The following is a 21,363-nucleotide window of genomic DNA, read 5'->3' as shown; positions in this document are numbered from 1 at the left end:
AATTAAATTCCAAAATTGCCATAACATTCTACTTACTTTTATCATAAACCAGGATCTTGACTGAGGATAATCTGAGAAGTGTAAAAAGTTGCCAAGAAAGCCTCTTTATTTCTAGGTGATTCTCTATGTACTCTGTTCACTCTCCCTATATGCTTTCCTTCCTCCCATTGCTGAAAAACACCATGCATAGCAGAGTGATATAAAAAAGTTGATGCTTGTCCCAAGAAAGATCAAGGAAGCACCAAGTTTAGTTGCAAATGTTAATGGCAAATTCTCCATTTTTCCTTAAGTCCTCCTTCCATATTTCTTTCAAATATAATTTAAATCCAACATTTCTTTGAAGAATTGCTGATTGACAGTGTGAACGATTCTATTTGTTGAAAATAAAAAGAATGGTGTTTAAGTACTATTCATGTCTTTAAACATTTTTGTAGAAAAATAAATGCTCCCTTCTGATACAGTTTCTACTGGTCTTTTCAGTAGCTGAGAACAATAATCCTCTCCTTATTCCACTTTTTTTTAATCACTTGTGTGGTAAATAAATCTGATGAGTGAGGGTGAAGTGATTAGCTTGGGATGCTCTGACAATTAAATAGATAAGCACATCAAACTTGAATGTAGCAACCATTAAAGATGTCAAAAACAATTAGAATTTATGGTCATAAAATTTAATTATTAAAATTGTCTCCTAAAGAATTCAGATGTACCATTGGTCAAATAATTTATCTGTAATAACCATACCCCAAAGGGGCCTGATGTGGCACAATAAGCCAGAGAATACTACTGTTACTCCAGTCTCATAAAACAATCCATCAAACCTACTGTTGGTTCTTATTGTAGATGTGATACATGTTCCCTACTTCTCTGGTTTGATATTTGTAAGTTAGGAGTGCTGAATTCAGAACTATTTCCACAGGAAAAGTTACAGAGATTACATCTTGCTAAAGAGTGTAAGAGAGCTTCCCGAACTTTCGATGCCTCTATGTTCTGCTCTTGAGAGATTTGAAAGCTTATCTGATTTACATTATTCATTAGTAAATTGGAAGCCATAAGATTGGTTATGGAGCAGCACCTAGTAAGATTTTCTTCCAAAAACTGTTTGTAGAGTTCGTCCACTTTTTTTTCCATATAACTATTAAGCATAGAATTAGAGATGGGCTTCTTATAAAACAACATACTTTTTTCTCGAATTTCATCCCCATTCAAAATCTTTGAGGTAGGTAATTTGTCTAGAGGTTCAAAGATAGGAGAATGTCCCAGAGGTATATCTACTGAAAGTAAAAGAGGACCATTAAAAGTATCATCACGTATGTGTTCCACAAAGCATCCTGAATCATACATGTTACCCACGTGGTCTCCTCCAATCTGTAGATCAGGATAATTCTGGCAAATACTTGTACATGACCAAGATCGGTATAAATCTTCTTGTGTTTCATCATGTTGTTCTCTCTTTGGTATGGGCAATGCAGCAGATACATTTCCTGGAAGCGATGCGCTTTTGTGTTTTGTTACAGTTTTCTCATCCACAGGTTTTATTATATTTGTATCATTACATTGCTCTGTTAAACTTTCTTTCACAACCTTATTTTGATTTTCCATTTTATCAGGGGAAAGTGAATTGTCGTCTATATCTAAAAGCTGCTTTTTCCAAGTTTCCTTTTCATCATTTGAGGTTTTCTTACATGTAAGTGGTTCTTTGTATAAGAGTTCAATTAGGAAGGCTTCTCCAAGCATTTTATTAGACAAAGTTTCTAACCAGAAGAAAGTAATATATTCCTGTAATATAAAAGAACTCATTAAGGCAATGTACATTAAAATGTGAAATGAAGATTTAACTTCTACATGAAAACACAAAAGATTTAAGGAGGCAGTATTACTTAAAGAATAGAGAATAAGACTAGCAGTAGGGAGACTTGGGTTCTAATTTTGTCATTAACTTTTTACTGTCAGGTGATTTGTTTACCATTCTTGTGTCTCAATTTTCCTCTCAATTAAATGGTGATAATAATGTTCCCCTGGCTTCTTCACAGGGTTATTGTCAGGATAATATTTAAGGTGTACATGCAAGTGTTTTAAAAGTACAAACTTGAAGGGCTTCAAGATGGTGGAATAGAAAAACATGGAGCTCACCTCCTCCCACAAATACATCAAAAATACATCTGCATGTGGAACAGTTCTCACAGAATACCTACTGAACTTTGGCAAGAGATATTATACAAGCAAAGCTACAAGAAAAATCTCCGTGTAACTAGATAAACAACAAGGTCATACTGTAATGCATAGGGAACTATATTCAATAGCTTGTAATAACTTATAATGAAAAAGAATATGAAAATAATACATATGTATAACTGAATCACTATGCTGTACACCAGAAACTAACACAATATTGTAAATCAACTATACTTCAATAAAAAGTACAAGCTTATACAAATGTATTCGTATAGATTCAATTGTCGTAAATGATTTATTTTAATTTTTTAAACATTTTTTATTGAGTTATAGTGATTTTACAGTGTTGAGCACAATTTTTCAGTTATACATGAACATACATATATTCATTGTCACATTTTTTTCACTGTGAGCTACCACAAGACCTTGTATATATTTCCCTGAGCTATACAGTATAATTTTGTTTATCTATTCTGCATATGCCTATCATTATACATGATGTATTTTAAAGTTATTAGTTAAAGTGCTTAACTCTTTCTCTATCTTCAAACAGTTTGTTTAGAATCAAGCCTGCTTTCAAGGAATTGATCATAACTGTGCTTTAATTGATGTCATTTGAATCACATAAAAAACATATACCTTAAGATGTGTACAAGAAATGGATATTTATATATAGCTTGGACACATGCAAATTGTCTGATTTAAACTATAAACAGAGTCACTTGATTTTTCAATAATTAAATGCAAATAGGTTTATGAAATTCACTGCCATCATTTTTCTTTTTATTCTCTCTCCCTTTCTTTTTTCCTTCCTTCTTCCCTTCTTTCCTTTTCTTTTCTTTTCTTTTCTTTTTTTTTTTTGGACTTAAATCTTATTTCCCAAAGCACTTATGTCAGTCTTTTGCATGATTCTTTAATACAGTTTTAAGACTTTCAATTTTCTGTACAAACTCTATAAGTGTGCAAGACGGAAAAATAGACTTGATTAAAGATACACTTTTCTTTTAATAGGCCTATAATGTCTACTATGAATGTTTCCAGGAAACCTACTTATTCATATTTTAAATCATTTGGTAAAAACTAAAATAATATGAACTAAAATACATAAGAATTCAAACTCACCTTTTCCAAATGTCAGGGTAACTAAGATTTAGTCTTCTGAGATTCCAACAATCCAAACTCAGGAAAAGTCCCTTTTGGCTTGTTTTTTTCCTAGGTCTTGCCTACACCTCAGAAAGATAACTTTAATCACGCAAAATGAAATGGTTCTGCTTTCCAGTCATACCCTAGGACTGAACCAACTAACAGGAAAGTGATGTGGGTTGATCACATATATGGTATGGCAATGATCACAAACTAAAAGAGGATCTTGAAAGTATTTATTCAAGATGCAACTGACAATGACAGTGGGAAATGTTAACAGCAATAGCCTTCTTTATTCAAGTGAAGACAGAGACAAGGTTATTTTAATTTTTTAAGTATTAAAAAGCAGTATGGTAACCAGCATATTTTGTAACAATTAATAATTAAAAGTAATTTAAATGGCCATCAGTAAGACAATGGTTAAATTGTGATATATCTCTTATGTGAAAAACTAAATTTCATAGGATTTTTAATAATGGAATGATAATAAAGAGAAGTAATTACTACATAACAGTCATTCTAAATGTTATACACATACGATTTAATTTAAAACAGAAACTATTATCTCCATTTTATGGAGGAAACAGAGAAAGTTGTATATATGAAAGTTCACAAAGGATGAAATTAGATTTGTACCAGGCAACTGGACTCAGAACTCATGCTCTTAATCACTATACTGTATTCCTTCTATGTTTATTGATGGAATGCAAGTTGCAGAACCTTATGTACAGTATGATTCCATCATATGTTGTATGTGTACTATGTGTCAAGCACTTTTCTAAATACTTCACATATACTAACTAATTTAATCCTCTTAACATCTCTATGAAACAGACATTATAATTGCCATTTTACCTATGAGGAAACTGAGGCATAGAGAAGTTAGATAAGATATCCATTATCACACAGTTGTAAGTGGTAGAGTCTGGGTTAGAACCCAGGCAACCTGGCTTCAAAGTCTGTGTATTTAACTTTCCTGCTGTAACAGAATTTTTCCCCTTTTAATTGACTTAATATATGTAATCATGTTAATGGAAAAGACTGCAAATCAAACTGTTAATAGTGGTTTCCTCTGGGAGAAGGATGGCAGGCAGAAGGTGAAAGGGTAATTTTATTTTTCACTTTCTATATTTCTATAGGGTTTGAATTTATCTACAAAGAGCATGTATTCATGTATTATTTGTATGATTAAAAATATATAATTCACATACATAAAAGGACAAGAAAAAACAACACTATCTTCTTTAGAATTTATTTTCTCCATCTCACAAGTGTCTGGCCCATTCTTTAGAATAATTTTAAAACCAGATAAAAACTGTGAAAATAGACTGGGAAGCACCAACAAAATTTCTACATAGTTGATACTTTCAGCTACAATTATCAATGCAGCTCTTGTTTTACAAATAATTATTTTAAAATAATTATCACTAACATCCTATAGAATAGGTTAATTCTAGTTTTGAAATACATATCAGCCATTTTTTTTAGGTTGTCAAAGATAGCCTCTTGTAAGAAATAGTGCATTAATTTAGCTTGGAACCAACGGAATGGTTCACAGTGAAATGAGGAACTATTTCACAATACCACACCAGAAAGATAATGAAAACAGTTGTTAAAAAAATTTTTCTACCACTGCTACCACAAAGAAATATTAAAGGAAAATAGAGGTCTCAAATTGTTTCTAACTTAAACTCCTTCATTGGTTTTATCCCATCTCCTCTGACTTCCTCCTCTCTATTTCCAGCTGATCCAAATTCTAGCAGTCCTCTGTACTAAATATCTCTACCTTTCACTACTGTCATTTTGTTCTTGGATTGTTGTAGCTACTTCCAATCTTGCCTCCTTTCAAATCCATTTGACATTGTAGATTTATCCACCTTTCACATGAACCTGCTAAATCCTTCAATGGCTTCTAATCATCCATGGATTAATAATAAGAATAGACATAATTTATTGTGTACCTCATAAGTGAAAGATGCTTTTAGGTGACATCTGTTGTTTATTTAATCTTCTCAGCAAATCTGCAAGTTATGATTTTCCACATTTTCACAAAACAGAAAACAGCCTGGAAAGGACTAAAAAGCAAAATCAAACATGAGATCTGAAGGTCTGTGTGCTTTTCCCTGTTTACTTCCTTAGCCTCTATTCCTCCACTTGCTCCCCAAAGTTCCAATTACCATGTTGCTTCATGACTGTTCCTAAAATTCTTTTACTCTTATAATTTCCTGGCAGACTATATATCCTTCAGTTTTCAGTTTCAGTCTCAATTCTTCAGATCCCTGAAGGGCCTTGACTCACCTAGCCTGGTAGATTTCTCTATATTGCATTTACCTCGTCTTATCAGTTATCACTTTGGTTTTTTCTTATTCATATTGATGTGTTTGTTTCCAAGCAGCATGCAATGAGTATGGCATTTATTATCATCTAAAGTAATCATCATCATTTTCTGAACTACCTGCATGTCAGATTGTATGCTAAACACTTGTACATACTAAATTCTTTTACCCTTCACTATGATGCTGTCAGGTAGACATCACCTTTCTCACTTTAACAATAGAGAAACTGACATTCAGAAGGAAATAATTTGCCCAAGAAGCATAGTTATGAACTGGAATCCAAATCTGCCTAACAGAAAAGCTGGTGCTGAGGTTCTCTGGCACTTTACTCTCAATTTTCATTGCCCATTTTTGCCAAACCAAAAAAATCCTGGAAATATTACAGTGATCTTAAAATACTGGAAAAGATTACAACTCGAAAATAAACGCTGGAATGAGTTATGAAGATATTGAAGAGGAAATGGACTTTAAAGTACCAGGTTATCTTTTTACAAAGGGGTGGAGAGGAAGATCTAGGAGTCAGGGACTATTTGCACCCACTATCACACAAACCCAAAGGTCAACTCCCAGAAAGAAAGGGTGCCTCTTGCAAAGCACGTGCTCAAGAAGCAGGTTGGGTAGGAGGACTGGAGAGGGAAAGGAGGCACTTCTCTGGGCTAAGAGAAAATGTAAGACTGCTATGGTGGTCCAGACCCATCCAGGTAAATATCGATTCCATTTTCTCTGTTCCTACAAACCTAGACAACACAGGTTTTAATTTATATGTTTTCTTCACTCATCATTTTGTATTTTGGCCATTTTCTCCCTCTGGTGTCTCGGCCCTTCATACATGGCCACGTTTCTCAAGCATGAAAGCTCAGGTTCACCACCATTCCCAACCAGGGAGACAGGAGAAGGGGCAGCAGGACTGTAGAGTGCTATGGTTCCCCTGCTATTCCTCCCCTGGGCCTCACAGATGAGGAGAGAAAAAAAGCTTTAACTAAGCTTTATTCTCCCTGAGAATTCAGCCCCTCCCCCGAGGCCAGTGGGAGTCACAGCCTCCGCCTCACCAGGCACCTGGAGTTCCTGGAATGTGCACAAGCTTGCACCACAAGGGCTCTTGTTTCCCAGCCAGTGGTGAGCACAGGGCCTCGGGCCGTTAGCAACGACCCTGGAGAAGGGCCGGGTGTTGGGACACAGTGCCTAACGTTGCTGATCCGGAAGCAGCGGTGAAGTGGCAGAATTCTGGTTACTTCTGCAAAGTAGCCTCAGAGTGGAAACATGAGCATTAAAGTCTATTACACCAGCGTGTCAGGGTCTAGGGAGGTGAGTGGAAAGAAAAGGGCCTTAGCGGGCAGAAAAATGACATAAGTGAAGACATCCCAGTTGGGGACTTTAGGATTGTGCTGAGCCATTACCATCCCCTTCCTGCTTTTCATTCTTCAGTTCCCTCCTCTGTAGGTTTTTGGGGGTGGGAAGTGCGGGAGAGAACAGAGAACTTCATTAATACCCTCACCCAGGTTGTGCTCTATGACCTGATCTGGGAGGTTTCTGTGTCCTGAGTTCAACCATCTTAAGAGCTTTCAGTAATTTTGTGGATGTTTCGAATGGATGAGATAAAGAACTCTGTTTAAGACGGGAGAGGAAAAATGCCAGTGAATGGCCAAAATCCTTAGATAAGTCTGGGCAACCACAAAAATACAAACTGATTAATTCCTAAGAAGGTATATTTTGCACAGATCAGTCATTTCTTTAGCTTAATTAGAACTAAGGAGAATCATCTTGAACAAGATGTACAAAATGTTATAGAGCAATGTTTTCCAGCAGCAATATATTGTGAGCCACATAAGTAATTTAAAATTTTCTAGTAGCCACTTAAAAAATAGATGAGATTTTAATATTTTATTTAACATAAAATATACTAAATGTTACTATTGCAACATATAATCAGTATAAAGATAGGAATATATTATTTTTTTCAAATTAAATCCTCAAAATTCAGTATGTATTTTGCATTTATAGCACATCTAATTTTGGACTAGCCATACTACGAGTACTTCGTAGTCACATATGACAAGTGGTTATCACATTAGACAGCTCAGTTATAGAAGGACCATTATATGATTAGAAACTTCATTCTGCAAAGTTTTTGGAGAAGCATGAAAACTGAAAGATTTGGAATTGGTTATAAATGGTTGAGAAACATTCATCACACTACCGATGTGCGCCAGATACCATGATCGGTGCAAGGAATGAGATTTGATCTGAGCCTAGAAAGAATACATTACTTTTCATAAACCTCATCAGGTAGATTAGAGATTTCACCTGGATATTAAGAAACAATAACAAGTAGTAGTTTAAAAAAGAAAATTACGGGCCATTTGACTAGTTATTTTTTTTTAACACTGAATTGTTATTGGATATGGTACTGAGTCTGTAAGAGGGAATGATTTGAAATCTGTAAGGACTACAGTGGATGCAATAGAAGATTCACCCAAATGTTGATCTGTGTCACTCAAATTGTAATATAAAAATAATCTGGAGGACTTATTAAAGCATTCCTGAGACCCACTGTAGACTGTGTGTAGTTTTGGAGTGGAATAAGGCTGATGATGCCAGGTTTATGAACCACCCTCTGACTAGCACTGGTCTAAGCAATAGTTCTTCTCTTAATGTGTTCCTCTGAGAAGGTTTTGAAAAACCACTATAGAAGTGTGACTAAAGTCACATGCACCATGTTTCTGCAACTTTAAAGACAATTGAGCCTCAGAAAGTGGAAATGTTGCATTTTGGAATTTCGGAAATTTCTCAGCTATACGTCAGAAATAAGCAGTTTTCCTAAGCGTGAGTGTGACTCGATTACATTTTCAAATAGTCAAACAAAAAGCCTACTGACATGCCCTTTCACAGAAATCCCACTTGAGTAGACTGGGGTTTGTACTTGTCAAAATGTTTTCACGTAAGTTTTCTCATTCTAACGTCAGAGATTTATGTGACAAAAATGTTCAAGACTGTCATATGAAAATGTAGAAACCTCAAATTTAATATTTCTGTTATATATTTTTTAATTTCTATTTGTAAAACAAGTTTAATAGATAACTATCACAATTTTACTTTAATAGTAGTGTGTATGTTTAAAAGATAACCGGCTATGACAATTTTATTTTAGTTGTCTGTGATTTAGGGGAAAAGACAATGGAGGGAAATACGGTAGTAACAAATGACACAAATCTAACTGTTTATATAAGTGGGCATAACAAGAACTGAGCAAGTGATACACACCACATCTTTATCTATTCATCTGATAATGAACATAGGTTGTTTACATATCTTGGAAATTGTAAATAGTGCTGCTATGAACACTAGGGTGCATGTATCTTTTCAAATTAATGTCATCATTTTTTCTGGATACATACCTAGGAGTGGAATTACTGGATCATATGGTAGTTTTAGTTTTTTGAGGAAACTCCATACTGTTTTCCAGAGTGGCTACAGCAATTTATCTTCGCAACGACAATGTACTAGGGGTCACTTTTCTCCACATCCTCTCCAACATTGGTTATTTGTAGACTTTGATGATAACAATTCTCACAGGTGTGAAGTGATGATATCTCGTTGTTTTGATTTGCATTTCTCCAATAATTAGTGATGTGAAGCACCGTTTCATGTGCCTATTAGCCATCCATATTTCTTCTTAGGAAAAAATGTTTATTCAGGCCTTCTGACCAATTTTTAATTGGGTTTACTTTTTATATTGAGTTGTTTAAGCTCTTTGAATATTTTGGATGATAACCTTTTGTCAGTCATATCATTTGCAAATATTTTCCCTCATTGTGTAGGTTGTCTTTTTTAATTTTTTTAACTTTTTTTTATTGATTTATAATCATTTTACAATGTTGTGTCAAATTCCAGTGTAAAGCACAATTTTACAGTTATACATGAACATACATATATTCATTGTCACATTTTTTTTCTCTGTGAGCTACCATAAGATCTTGTGTATATTTCCCTGTGCTATACAGTATAATCCTGTTTATCTATACTACAATTTTGAAATCCCGTCTATCCCTTCCAATCCTCCATCCCCTTGGCAAACACAAGTTTGTATTCTATGTCTATGAGTCTGTTTCTGTTTTGTATTTTGTATTTTGCTTCGTTTGTTTTTAATAGATTCCATATATGAGCGATCTCATATGGTAGTTTTCTTTCTCTTTCTTGCTTACTTCACTTACAGTGACATTCTCCAGGAGCAAATGGCGATATGTTGTCAGTTTTTATGGCTGAGTAGTATTCCATTGTGTAAATATACCACTTCTTCTTTATCCAGTCATCTGTTGATGGACATTTAGGCTGTTTCTATGTCTTGGCTATTGTAAACAGTGCTGCTATGAACATTGGGGTGCAGGTGTCATCCTGAAGTGGGGTTCCATCTGGATATATGCCCAGGAGCAGGATTCCTGGGTCATATGGTAAGTTTATTCCTAGTCTTTTGAAGAATCTCCATACTGTTTTCCATAATGGCTGCACCAAACTACATTCCCTCCAGCAATGTAGGAGGGTTCCCCCTACTCCACAGCCTCTCCAGCATTTGTCATTTGTGGATTTTTGAATGATGGTCATTCTGACTGGTGCGAGGTGATACCTCATTGTAGTTTTGATCTGCATTTCTCTGATAATTAGTGATACTGAGCATTTTTTCATGTGACACTTGATCATTTGCATGTCTTCCTTGGAGAATTGCTTTTTTAGGTCTTTTGCCTATTTTTGGATTGGGTTGTTTGCTTGTTTCTTATTAAGTCGTGTGAACTGCTTATATATTCTGGAGATCAAGCCTTTATCAGTTTCATTTGCAAAAATTTTCTCCCATTCCATAGGTTTTCTTCTTGTTTTATTTCTGGTTTTCTTTGCTGTGCAGAAGCTTGTAAGTTTCAATAGGTCCCATTTGTTTATTCTTGCTTTTATTTCTATTCCTTGGGTAGACTGTTCTAGGAGGACATTTTTGAGATGTATGTCAGATAATGTTTTACCTATGTTTTCTTCTTGTCATATGTTTAAGTCTTTGATCCACTTTGAGTTTATTTTTGTGTATAGTGTAAGGGAGTGTTTTAGCTTCATTGATTTACATGCTGCTGTTCAGTTTTCCCAACACCATTTGCTGAAGGAACTGTCTTTATTCCATTGTATATTCTTGCCTTCTTTGTCGAAGATTAGTTGACCAAAATTAGTGGGTTCATTTCTGGGCTCTCTATTCTATTCCATTGGTCCATATGTCTGTTTTGGTACCAATACCATGCTGTCCTGATGACTGTAACTCTACAGTGTTGTCTGAAGCCTGGGAGAGTAATTCCTCCAGCCTCTTTCTTTCTCTTCAGTACTGCTTTGGCAATTCTAAGTCTTTTGTAGTTCCATATAAATTGTATTATGATTTGTTCTAGTTCTGTGAAATATGTCCTGGGTAATTTGATAGGGATCATTAAATCTGTAGATTGCCTTGGGCAGTGTGACCATTTTAACAATACTGATTCTTCGAATCCAAGAGCATGGAATATCTTTCCAATTTTTAAAGTCTTCTTTAACTTCCTCCATCAATGGTTTATAGTTTTCTGTGTATAATTCTTTCACTTTCTTGGTTAGATTTATTCCTAGGTATTTTATTACTTTGGGTGCTATGTTAAAGGGGATTGTTTCTTTACTTTCTTTTTCTGTTGATCCATTCTTAGTGTAAAGAAATTCAACTGATTTTTGAACGTTAATTTTGTAACCTGCTACCTTGCTGAATTCTTCAATCAGCTCTAGTAGCTTTTGTGTGGACCTTTTAGGGTTTTCTATATATAGTAACATGTCATCAGCAAATAATGGCACTTTTACCTCTTCTTTTCCAATTTGGACCCCTTTTATTTCTCTCTGTTGCCAGATTGCTGTGGCTAGGACTTCCAGGACTATGTTGAATAGGAGTGGTGACAGTGCGCATCCTTGTCTTGTCCCAGATTTTAGTGGGAAGCTTTTGAGTTTTCCACCATTGAGTACTATGCTGGCTGTAGGTTTGTCATATATAGCTTTTATTATGTTGAGATATGTTCCCTCTATACCCACTTTGGTGAGAGTTTTTATCATAAATGGGTGTTGAATTTTATCAAATGCTTTTTCTGCATCGATTGAGATGATCATGTGGTTTTTGTCCTTTCTCTTGTTGATGTGATGTATTACATTGATTGATTTGCGTATGTTGAACCACCCTTGGGTCCCTGGGATGAACCCCACTTCATCATGATGTATAATCCTTCTTATGTGTTGTTGGATTCTATTTGCTTATATTTTGGTGAGGATTTTGGCGTCTATGTTCATCAGTGATATTGGCCTATAATTCTCTTTTTTGGTAGTGTCTTTGCCTGGTTTTGGTATCAGGGTGATGGTGGCTTCATAGAATGAGTTTGGGAGTATTCCCTCCTTTTTAGTCATCTGGAATAGTTTGAGAAGGACTGGTATGAAATCTTCTTTGTATGTTTGGTAGAATTCCCTGGTGAAGCTGTCCAGTCCTGGACTATTATTTGTAGGGAGGTTTTTTATTGCTATTTCTATTTCATTTCTACTTATCAGTTTGTTCAAGTGGTCAGTTTCTTCTTGATTCAGTTTTGGTGGACTGTATGTTTCCAGAAACTTGTCCATCTCCTCTAGGTTATCCAGTTTGGTTCCATATAGTTTTTCATAATATTCTTGTCTGATATTCTGTATTTCTATTTTATTTGTTGTAATTTCTCCATTTTCCTTTCTTATTTTGCTAATTTGTGCTCTCTCTGTTTTCTTCTTTGTGAGTTTGGCCAGAGGTTTGTCGCCTTTTTTACTTTTTCAAAAAACCAGCTTTTGGTTTGATTGATTTTTTCTAATTGTTTTAAAACTCTATTTTATTTATTTCCTCCCTGATCTTTAGTATTTCCTTCCTTCTGCTGCCTTTTGGGGTTTTTTGTTCTTCTTTTTCTAGTTCTTTTAGTTGGTGGGTCAAATTGTTTATTTGAGATTGTTCTTCTTTTTTGAGGAAGTCCTGTATTGCTATAAACTTCCCTCTTAGCACTGCCTTTGCTGTGTCCCATAAATTTTGTGTGATTGTGCTCTCATTTTCATTTGTCTCAAGGTATTTTTTAATTTCAGCTTTGATTTCCTCATTGACTCACTGTTTTTTTAATAGCATATTTTTTAATCTCCATGTTTTCCTTTTTTTTCTCCTTTGTTTCTCTGTTGTTGATTTCTAGTTTCATGGGATTGTGGTCAGTGAAGTTACTTGAGATAATTTTCTATCTTCTTAAAATTGTTGAGGTTTCTTTTGGGCCCAAGTACATGATCAATCCTAGAAAATGTTCCAAGTGCACTTGAAAAGATTGCATATCCTATTTTTGGGGGGTGTAATGCTCCGAAAATATCCTCCGAATCTAATTTTTCTATTGTATCATTTAATTTCTCTGTTGCCTTATTTATTTTCTGTCTGGAAGTTGTGTCTAGTGATGTTAATGCAGTGTTAAAATCTCCTACTATGATTGTATTCCCATCAATACCCCCCTTTATCTCTCTACGTAATTTTTTTTATATATTTAGGTGCTCCTATATTGGGTGCATATATATTAATGGGTGTAATATCCTCATCTTGTATCACTCCTTTAATCATTATAAAATGTCCTTCTTTATCTTTCTTTATGGCCTTTGTTTTGAAGTCTATTTTGTCTTAAATCAGTACTGCAGCACCTACTTTTTTGGCTTTTCCATTTGCATGCATCCTTTCTCTCTAAATCTGTGTGTGTCCTTCTCCTTAAATTGGGTCTCTTGCATGCAGCATATGGAAGGTTCCTGCTTTATTATTGTTTGCCACTCTATGTCTTTTGACTAGGGCATTTAGTATATTAACATTTACAGTAATTAATGATAGATGTGTGTTTATTGCCATTTTGTACTTATCTTTGCATTTGATTTGGTATTTCCTCTTTGTTCCTTTCTTCTTCCTTTTGTAGTTTGGTAATTTTCCTTTGTATTATGATGGATTTTATTTAGTTTTTGCAATTCCCTTGTAAGTTTTTGACTTGTGGTTACCCTTTTCTGTTAGTCTATTAGCCCATTACTATATCTTGAACCCATCCTACCGAAAACAAAAAAACAAAGAAAAATAAATACTCTATATTTTCTTGCGTCCCTCTTCCACTCTTAATGATTTCAATGTCTTCTTTTACAATTTCGTGTTTATTTTATTTGTAATTCATGAGTTATCACCTTTCCAGTTATGAGATTCTCATTTCTTCAGCATCCTGCTGCTTTTCTATTTAGAGTAGACCTTCAATATTTCTTTTATCATGGGTTTAGTGTTGCTAAACTCTTTTAGTTTTTGCTTGTCTGTGAATTTCTTTATCTTTCCTTCTATCCTTAAGGATAGCCTTGCTGGATAAAGTATCCTAGGCTGCATCTTTTTTCATTCAGGACTTTGAATATATCTTGGCACTCCCTTCTGGCCTGTAGTGTTTGTGTACAGAAATCAGCTGAGAGCCTTATGGGGGTTCCCTTGTAACTCACTGTTTGCTTTTCTCTTGCTGCCTTTAGGATCATTTCTTTATCCTTGACTCTGGCCATTATATGTCTTGGTGTGGGTCTGTTTGGGTTCTTCCTGTTTGGGACCCTCTGAGCTTCCTGTACTTGAATATCTCATTCTTTCTTTAAGTTTGAGAAGTTTATAGTCATGATTTCCTCAAAAACTATTTCAATCCTCTTTGATCTTTCTTCCCCTTTTGGAACCCCTATTATGCGAAGATTGGTAAACTTTATTTTATCTCATAGGTCCCTTATATTGTTTTCATTTGTTATTATTTTTTTATCTTGCAGTTGTTCTGATTGGGTTCTTTCTGTTGTCCTGTTTTCTAGGTCACCAATTCGTTCCTCTGCATTATCTAGTCTGCTTTGCACAGCCTTTAGGTCAGTTCTCATCTCAGCCAATGAGTTTACCAGTTCTACTTTGCTCTTCTTTATAGCTTCAATTTCATTTTTGACATTTTATATCTCTAAACACTATCTCTTTTAGTTCCTTCAATACTTTGATCAGTCGTTTTTTGAAATCTTGATCTTGTAGCTATCGATGTCTATTTTATTGATCGTTCTTTCAGGCAATTTCTCTTGTTCTTTTAATTGGGAATGGTTTCTCTGATCTTCATCTTGCTGTATCTCTTTGGCACTGTGGCTTATGGAGTATCAGTTATCTATTGTGGTCCTTAAAAGAGTTTATTTATTTATCTATCTAATGCCTATGTAAGAATAAAATAGATTTTTGGCATCTTTGTCTTTTGAAGAGGACAATATCCTTTCGGAGTTCCACAGGTGCTGTGGTTGGCTGAGTGGGTCCGTGAATGTGAGTCTTGGTGTATCTGTGGGAGAGGGTCAGCTACGAGCATCCTACTACTACACCATCTTGGCCTCGTCTCTCATTGTGTAGGTTGTCTTTTAATTTTATTGATGGTTTCATTTTTCTGTGCAAAAGATTTATTGAAGTCCCATTTATTTATTTTTGGTTTTATTTCTTTTGCCTTAGGAGACAGATCCAAAAATATATTGCCATAATTTATGTCAAAGAGTGTTACACCTGTGTTCTTTTCTAGGAATTTATGTTTTCAGGCCTTGGGTTTTGGTCTTTATTGTATTTTGAGTTTATTTTTGTATATGATGTACAGTAAGGTTCTAATTTCATTGTTTTACATGTAGCTGTTCAGTTTTCCTAGCACTATCTGTTGAAGTGACTGTATTTTTTCCCTTGTATATTCTAGTCCCCTTTGTCATAGATTAGTTGACTATAGGTGTGTGAGTTTATTTCTGGGCTCTCTTTTCTGTTGCATTGATCTAGGTGTCTGATCTTGTGCCGATATCATACTGTTTTGATTATTGAAGCTTTGTAGTATAGTCTGAAGTCTGGACACATGATTCCTCCAGCTTTGCTGTTTTTCTTAAGATTGATTGACATTTTGGGGTCTTTTGTGTTTCCATATGAATTTTAGAATTATTTGTTCTAGTTCTGTGAAAAACGACATGGGTATTTTGACAGGAATTGCATCAAGTCTTTACATTGTTTTGGATAGTATGTCCATTTTAAAAACATTAATTCTTCCAACCCAAGAACATAAACTATCTTTTCATTTCTTTTATCATCTTCAATTTCCTTCATCAGTGTTTTCTAGTTTTCAATGTATAGGTATTTCACCTTTTTTTTAAGTTTTTTCCTTGGTATTTTATTTTTTGATGTTATTTTAAATGGAATTTTTTAACTTTCTTTTTCTGATAGTTCATTATTAGGATTTAGAAATACAACAGATTTCTGTACATTAATCTTGTATCCTGCAAGTTTTCTGAATTTATTTATCAGTTCTAATTGTTCTTGCGTGGAGACTTTAGGGTTTTCAATATAAGTATCATGTCATCTGCAAATAATGACAGTTTTACTTCTTTCCTTCTAATTTGAATGCCTTTTATTTTTTTTTCTTGTCTGATTGCTGTGGATAGGATGTCACTACTATGTTATAGAAGTATCCAGAGTAGGCATCCTGCCTTGTTCCTGAATTTAGAGTAAAGGCTTTTAGTTCATCTTGTTTGGGACCCTCTGTGCTTCCTGTATCTGGATATCTGTTTCCTTCTTCAGGTTTGGGAAGTTTTCCTCCATAATTTCTTCAAATACTTTTTCAGCCCTCTTCTCTCTCTTCTTCTGTAACCCCTATACTGTAAATGTTGGAGTCTTTGATGTTATTCAGAGATCTCTTAGATCTCTTAGATTGCTGTCAAATTCTTTAATTTTTTTCTTTCTACATTTCTGGTTGGGTGATTTCCATTATTCTATCTTCCAGATCACTTATGTGTTCTTCTGTATCACTTAGTCCTCTTTTCATTCCTTCTGGTGTTTTTTTTTTTAATTTCATCTATTGAATTATTTATTTTTGATTTGATCTGTTTTATAGTTTCCTTGTTTAAATGTTCAGTGTTTAGACTAATTCTTTTTCCTAATTAATTTAACATTTTATTACCAGTGTTTTGAATTCTCTATCTGGTAAATTGTTTATTTTCATCTCATTATTTTTTTCAAGGGTTTTCTCTTGTTTTCAGTTGAGAGTAGTTCCTCTGCCTTTTCATTTTATTTAACTTTTCCTGCCTCTATGAATTTAGGTGAACCAGCCACATATTGTGGTCATGAAGGTGTATTCTTATGTGGGAGCATCCTTATGTAGATTGATTGTTCCCAGTACCTTTACTGGGAAGGCTGGATTTTATGTGGATGCCAGTAATTTTTTTCCTTAGGGTGTGCTGGTAGCTATCACCTTGGTAGTGGGTGGGGCTAGAGATGGAGGTACTAGAGCCTTGTGCAGGGTGTGAGGCAGAACTTTCCCCAGCTCAGTGCCCATCACAGCCTTGTCAGGTGCAAAGTCTGACCCCAGGTTGCTGGAGCAGTAGCCCCAAGGGTCATTCTTGGGATGGCTCTGTTTCCGTTAAGTGTTTGTTTTTCCCACTACCCACACTTGAATATTTTCCCCATAGGAGAGAAGTGCTGAAACAAGTAGGGCCTGTTCACATACAGAAATCTGATGTACTCCCTGTGTAATTGTGTGTGTCTCCATTTAGGCACAGACCATGGTTGAGTCTTTTCCTGGTTTTGCTCATCCCAGATCCAATGCCACACAGTGGTGTAGTCTGAGCAGGGTTGGAGTGTTTGCTCTGCTTGGGCTATGCTCACTCTGCTGGGCCACATGGCAAGTGGTTGCTGGAAACCCAGTAGCCACTACAGCAGTCCTCTCTCTGCCCTCCTTAGGGGCAAGATACCTTTGTCTCTCACAGCTGATTATCATTCCCAGCCTGCACTCCTCCACAAGGGAATCAGGGACTGTATGGTTTCTCTGAATGTATGGGGAGGTGAGCTGTGGCCAAGAAGTTGCCATCAGAAATTTGGGCTGCTTCTGGAGTGCCATGTGAGTAAGGGCCCACAATGGCCACCACAGCCCTACTTGGGCTCTGCCTTGGGACCAGGTCACTTCTGAGTCCTAAGATTGAATCTTTTCCTTAGTCTTGGCTGCCCCAGATCCAGTGCTGCACTGTAGCAAGGAGAGAGGGGGGCTCAGAACATTTGCTTTGTTCAAGCTGGGGTACATGGCTAAGCAGTTGTTGGAAAGCCAGCAACCACTAAGGCAGACTTTTTCTCTACCCTGCCTCCAGGGAAAGCCAGCACAAGTGAGTGCTACTTACATTGGAGTACTGGCTTTTCCTGCCTATCTGCCCCAGTGGTCCTTCAACCAGAGAAAAGCATTTGTTATCTCCACATAGGACCTGAGGACTGGGAAGCCCAGTCTGTGCCTTGACCCACTCACTCCTTAGGATCTGTGTCTGCTGGCTCAATCTTTCTTTTCCTCTAAGTCCCCTCCCAGGGACAAGTCCTGACCTGACCACTTTTCTTCCCTTCCTATATGATTACATATGTATCTTTCTTACAGCCTTGGTTTGACAATTGTCCTTCTGCCAGTTTCTAGTTAGTTTTCAGTGAAAATCATTCAACATGTAGATGTATTTTGGATGTGTTCATGGTGGTGAGGGTGGGGAAGTGAGCTACATATCCTTTTTCTCTACCATCTTGATCTCTGCCAGCCTGATTACGGTTTTAGAACCGGCATTAACTTTCCCTCAAATTTAAAAACCTGATATCATGTCCATTTTCTACACAGTTACTATGTATTAGCATAAATTAATGCTGTGATGAGTTCAAAAGTCTGCTTGAACTGTTAGCAGAATGTTCATAACACTTCATGCCCAGTATGAAAAGAATTTGGTAAATATTTATAATCAGATATTTTCAGCCCCCATTGACTGTAATTCTTCATATTTATGTATTAAACATATTTATATATTATATGCATACTATGTGTATATACATATGTAACATATAATATAGAGAGATGTTTATTTATAAGATATGTATACATCTCACAAGAAAATTACCTAACTTTTGCTCCTCAAAAAATATCATACCATTATAAAAGCTGCTCCTCTTGCATAGCATAATGAACAGGGAAAATAAAAACATAAAATGAAATCAGTTTATTAATATATTTTTATCTTTGTCAATCTAGGTGAAGCAGAGACAGGAAGAAGTTACCAGAATTTTAAATACTTACAAAATAAAATATGAATTAATAGATATTTCTGTCAGTTTGAAAATGCTTCAAGAAATGAAGATGAAGGTTTCCATCTCTAAGGCTCTACCACCTCAGATATTCAATGGCCAAGAATATTGTGGAGTAAGAGTAAATGTCTGTATATTTTTTATTTTTATTTCATATTTTAAAGTCATATATTGTGGAAACAGTAAATTCATGGGGTGTGAGGGTCAAGTTTATCTATTTATGTAATAACTTATGTTCTTGAAGAAAGGCAATTTGTATTTTATTATGAAAAGATCATAAAAAGAAACTGTATCATGCTGCTTGTTTGGGATACTTATGCAGTATTTTTCATCACACACATTATAGCATGAAGTGACTGCTATTCTGAGGAAATTTCTTTTTTATCTAACTTAGCTGGCAGCAGTTTGCATGCAAAGACAGAGGGAAGGCTATTAGCAAACTTACCTAGACACTTGAGTTTAATAACTTCATAGTTGGGAATTATCAGTATTCACATTATGAGTTAATATTTATTCTTTTTAGGATTTTGAAATGTTTCATAAGGCAAAGGAGAACAAAGAAATTCTGAAATTCCTGAAGATGGAATGAATGGGCAGCAACAACACAAAAGATGTTTATCAAGGTGGATCTGCATATACTTCCATATACATCAGTTACTCTAATTCTAACAATATAACTGTTTCATTAAAGTTAATTGTTACGTAGACTAAGTTGTAATCATTAACATGTGGATCTTTATCATGCATTAAAATAATTTCTCTATTACACTGTGAACATTTTATAAAACTGTGTAAAAATTTTGTTAAATATCTATTGACATAAAACTTTTATTTTAAATCACTAGTAGCTGTCACTTTATAGGCATGAAGTAGACCTTTAATGCAATTTTCAATTTACTTTCAGCATTATTTTTTAAATATTTCTCAGTACTTTTAACAAAGGCCTACATACTGTACTAAGGCTGCTTAAAAAAAGAAAAGAAAAAGATCACTGGACTCCATTCCAAATTCTCCTAATTGGAAATGAGGGAGGGAATAAGAATTTGTATTGTAAACAAATTCCTCAGGTAATTTTTTTTGGTACACTAAACTCTAGGAACCGATACTAAAGAATACCAATAATTTTAGGTCACTCCTCCCTTGGTCTCTACCTGTGCTATAAAATGGCACTCTTCCTCCAAATCTGTTTCTCCTGTGATTTCTATATTGCTGAATGGCACCTCCACCCACTCAAACCTCAACTCAGAATCCTGAGGGTCATTCTTAAATATCATCCACTCCCTCACCTCTGTATGTAATCAGTCAACAAACCTTAGACGAGCTAGTCTTAATACCTCAGTTACTTCTCCAGTGCTCCAGCTATTGCCCTGGTTCCTGTCCTCAGCACTCTTGCTGTGCTATTGCAATGTCTTAACTCCCTACTTCCACTTTTACTAATCTAATATCTGCCCTTTGCATTGATTCTAAATGAGGACTTTTCAAACTTGACTGAACTTTGGAATCACCTGAGGAACTTTAAAAAACACAATGTTTGGATCCTAACTTTAATGATTCTAACGTGCACCTAAAGTTGAGAACAATAGAATTGGAGGGATCTTTCTAAAACTTAAGTCTAATCAAGTTTATATTGCCTGTAGCAAACATTTCTCAGTGTGGTGTACGAAAACCACATTCCTCAGAATCATCTGGAGAACTTAATAAATATGCAGATTCCTGAACACTTCCCCATACCTCTAAATCTGGGCAAAGATATTTGAATTTTAAATGAGTAGCTTCAGATAACACACTAATTCTTGAAAAGTATTGATCTGTAGGTTAAAATTAAACTCCATACTCATTCTCTGAAACAAACCTCTGTAGATTATTGTTTTCCCACCTTTTAGTTACATCCAACACTCTCCCCTATTAACCCTAGTTATCCTATTTGTAGTTTCCTAAAGGTTTCAGCTTTGCATTATCTTGCCTTTTTGTACGTACTTGCAGGCCTACATAGTCCTGCCATCTGCTTGACAAGTAATTACTGCTATTTCAAGTAAAATTTCTCTAAGATGCCTTTTGTGACCTCCTCCTCCCTAATATAATGAAATACCATTTTTCTTTATGACCCAGATGGTACCCAGTAGCTACTTTTATCGCAGCACTACTAACAGTTTAGAACTATAGTCACTCTTGAAAGTCACAATTGTCAATACTTCTTTTAAGTGAGGATCTAAGAGAATGGGACTGAGGTCAGCCTCATAAAGGCTTACATCTGCATTGCAGTGAGTGAAAGAGCATCCCAAACTTTCCCATGTCTTCTATGGGAATGAACAAAGAGCAGTCAAATGTGAACAATTAAAGGTTATTCAGATATTGCTATAACCAGTAGCCAGTCACTAGCACTTTTATTCTTCAAAGACTGAAAGGCAGGCAAAGGAGTGGGAAAGCTTTATAGTGGAAAAAAGAAGGCTTTAGGTATGCCCTGATTGGAGGTTGTTGGCATGGGGAAGCTGGAGGCAGGCTAACAAGAAGCATGGTGTCTTATGTTGATCTGTTGGGGGAGCATGTTTGATTTTCTAT

The 21,363-nt window shown here is 35.4% G+C and overlaps 1 protein-coding gene across 1 annotated transcript; it reads right to left on the bottom strand.

The window, feature by feature from the left end:
- Positions 1–528: 528 nt before the first annotated feature.
- On the bottom strand, positions 529–5,384 carry LOC102539971 (TLR adapter interacting with SLC15A4 on the lysosome-like). The gene is made up of 3 exons (XM_031671564.2): positions 5,277–5,384; positions 3,295–3,395; positions 529–1,776 (listed from the first exon to the last, which is right to left on the bottom strand). The coding sequence occupies exon 3, from the start codon at positions 1,732–1,734 to the stop codon at positions 832–834; it is 903 nt and encodes a 300-aa protein (XP_031527424.1). The 5' UTR covers positions 1,735–1,776; positions 3,295–3,395; positions 5,277–5,384; the 3' UTR covers positions 529–831.
- Positions 5,385–21,363: the final 15,979 nt, after the last annotated feature.

This window comes from Vicugna pacos, chromosome X, assembly GCF_048564905.1.
Source record: "Vicugna pacos chromosome X, VicPac4, whole genome shotgun sequence".
Lineage (NCBI taxonomy): Eukaryota > Metazoa > Chordata > Mammalia > Artiodactyla > Camelidae > Vicugna > Vicugna pacos.
This window is presented reverse-complemented; position numbering and strand designations above follow the sequence as displayed.

What these genes read in the sequence shown, in the direction of transcription:
- LOC102539971 (XM_031671564.2), bottom strand. Translation starts at nt 1,734, where the DNA reads ATGCTTGGAGAAGCCTTCCTAATTGAACTCTTATACAAAGAACCACTT.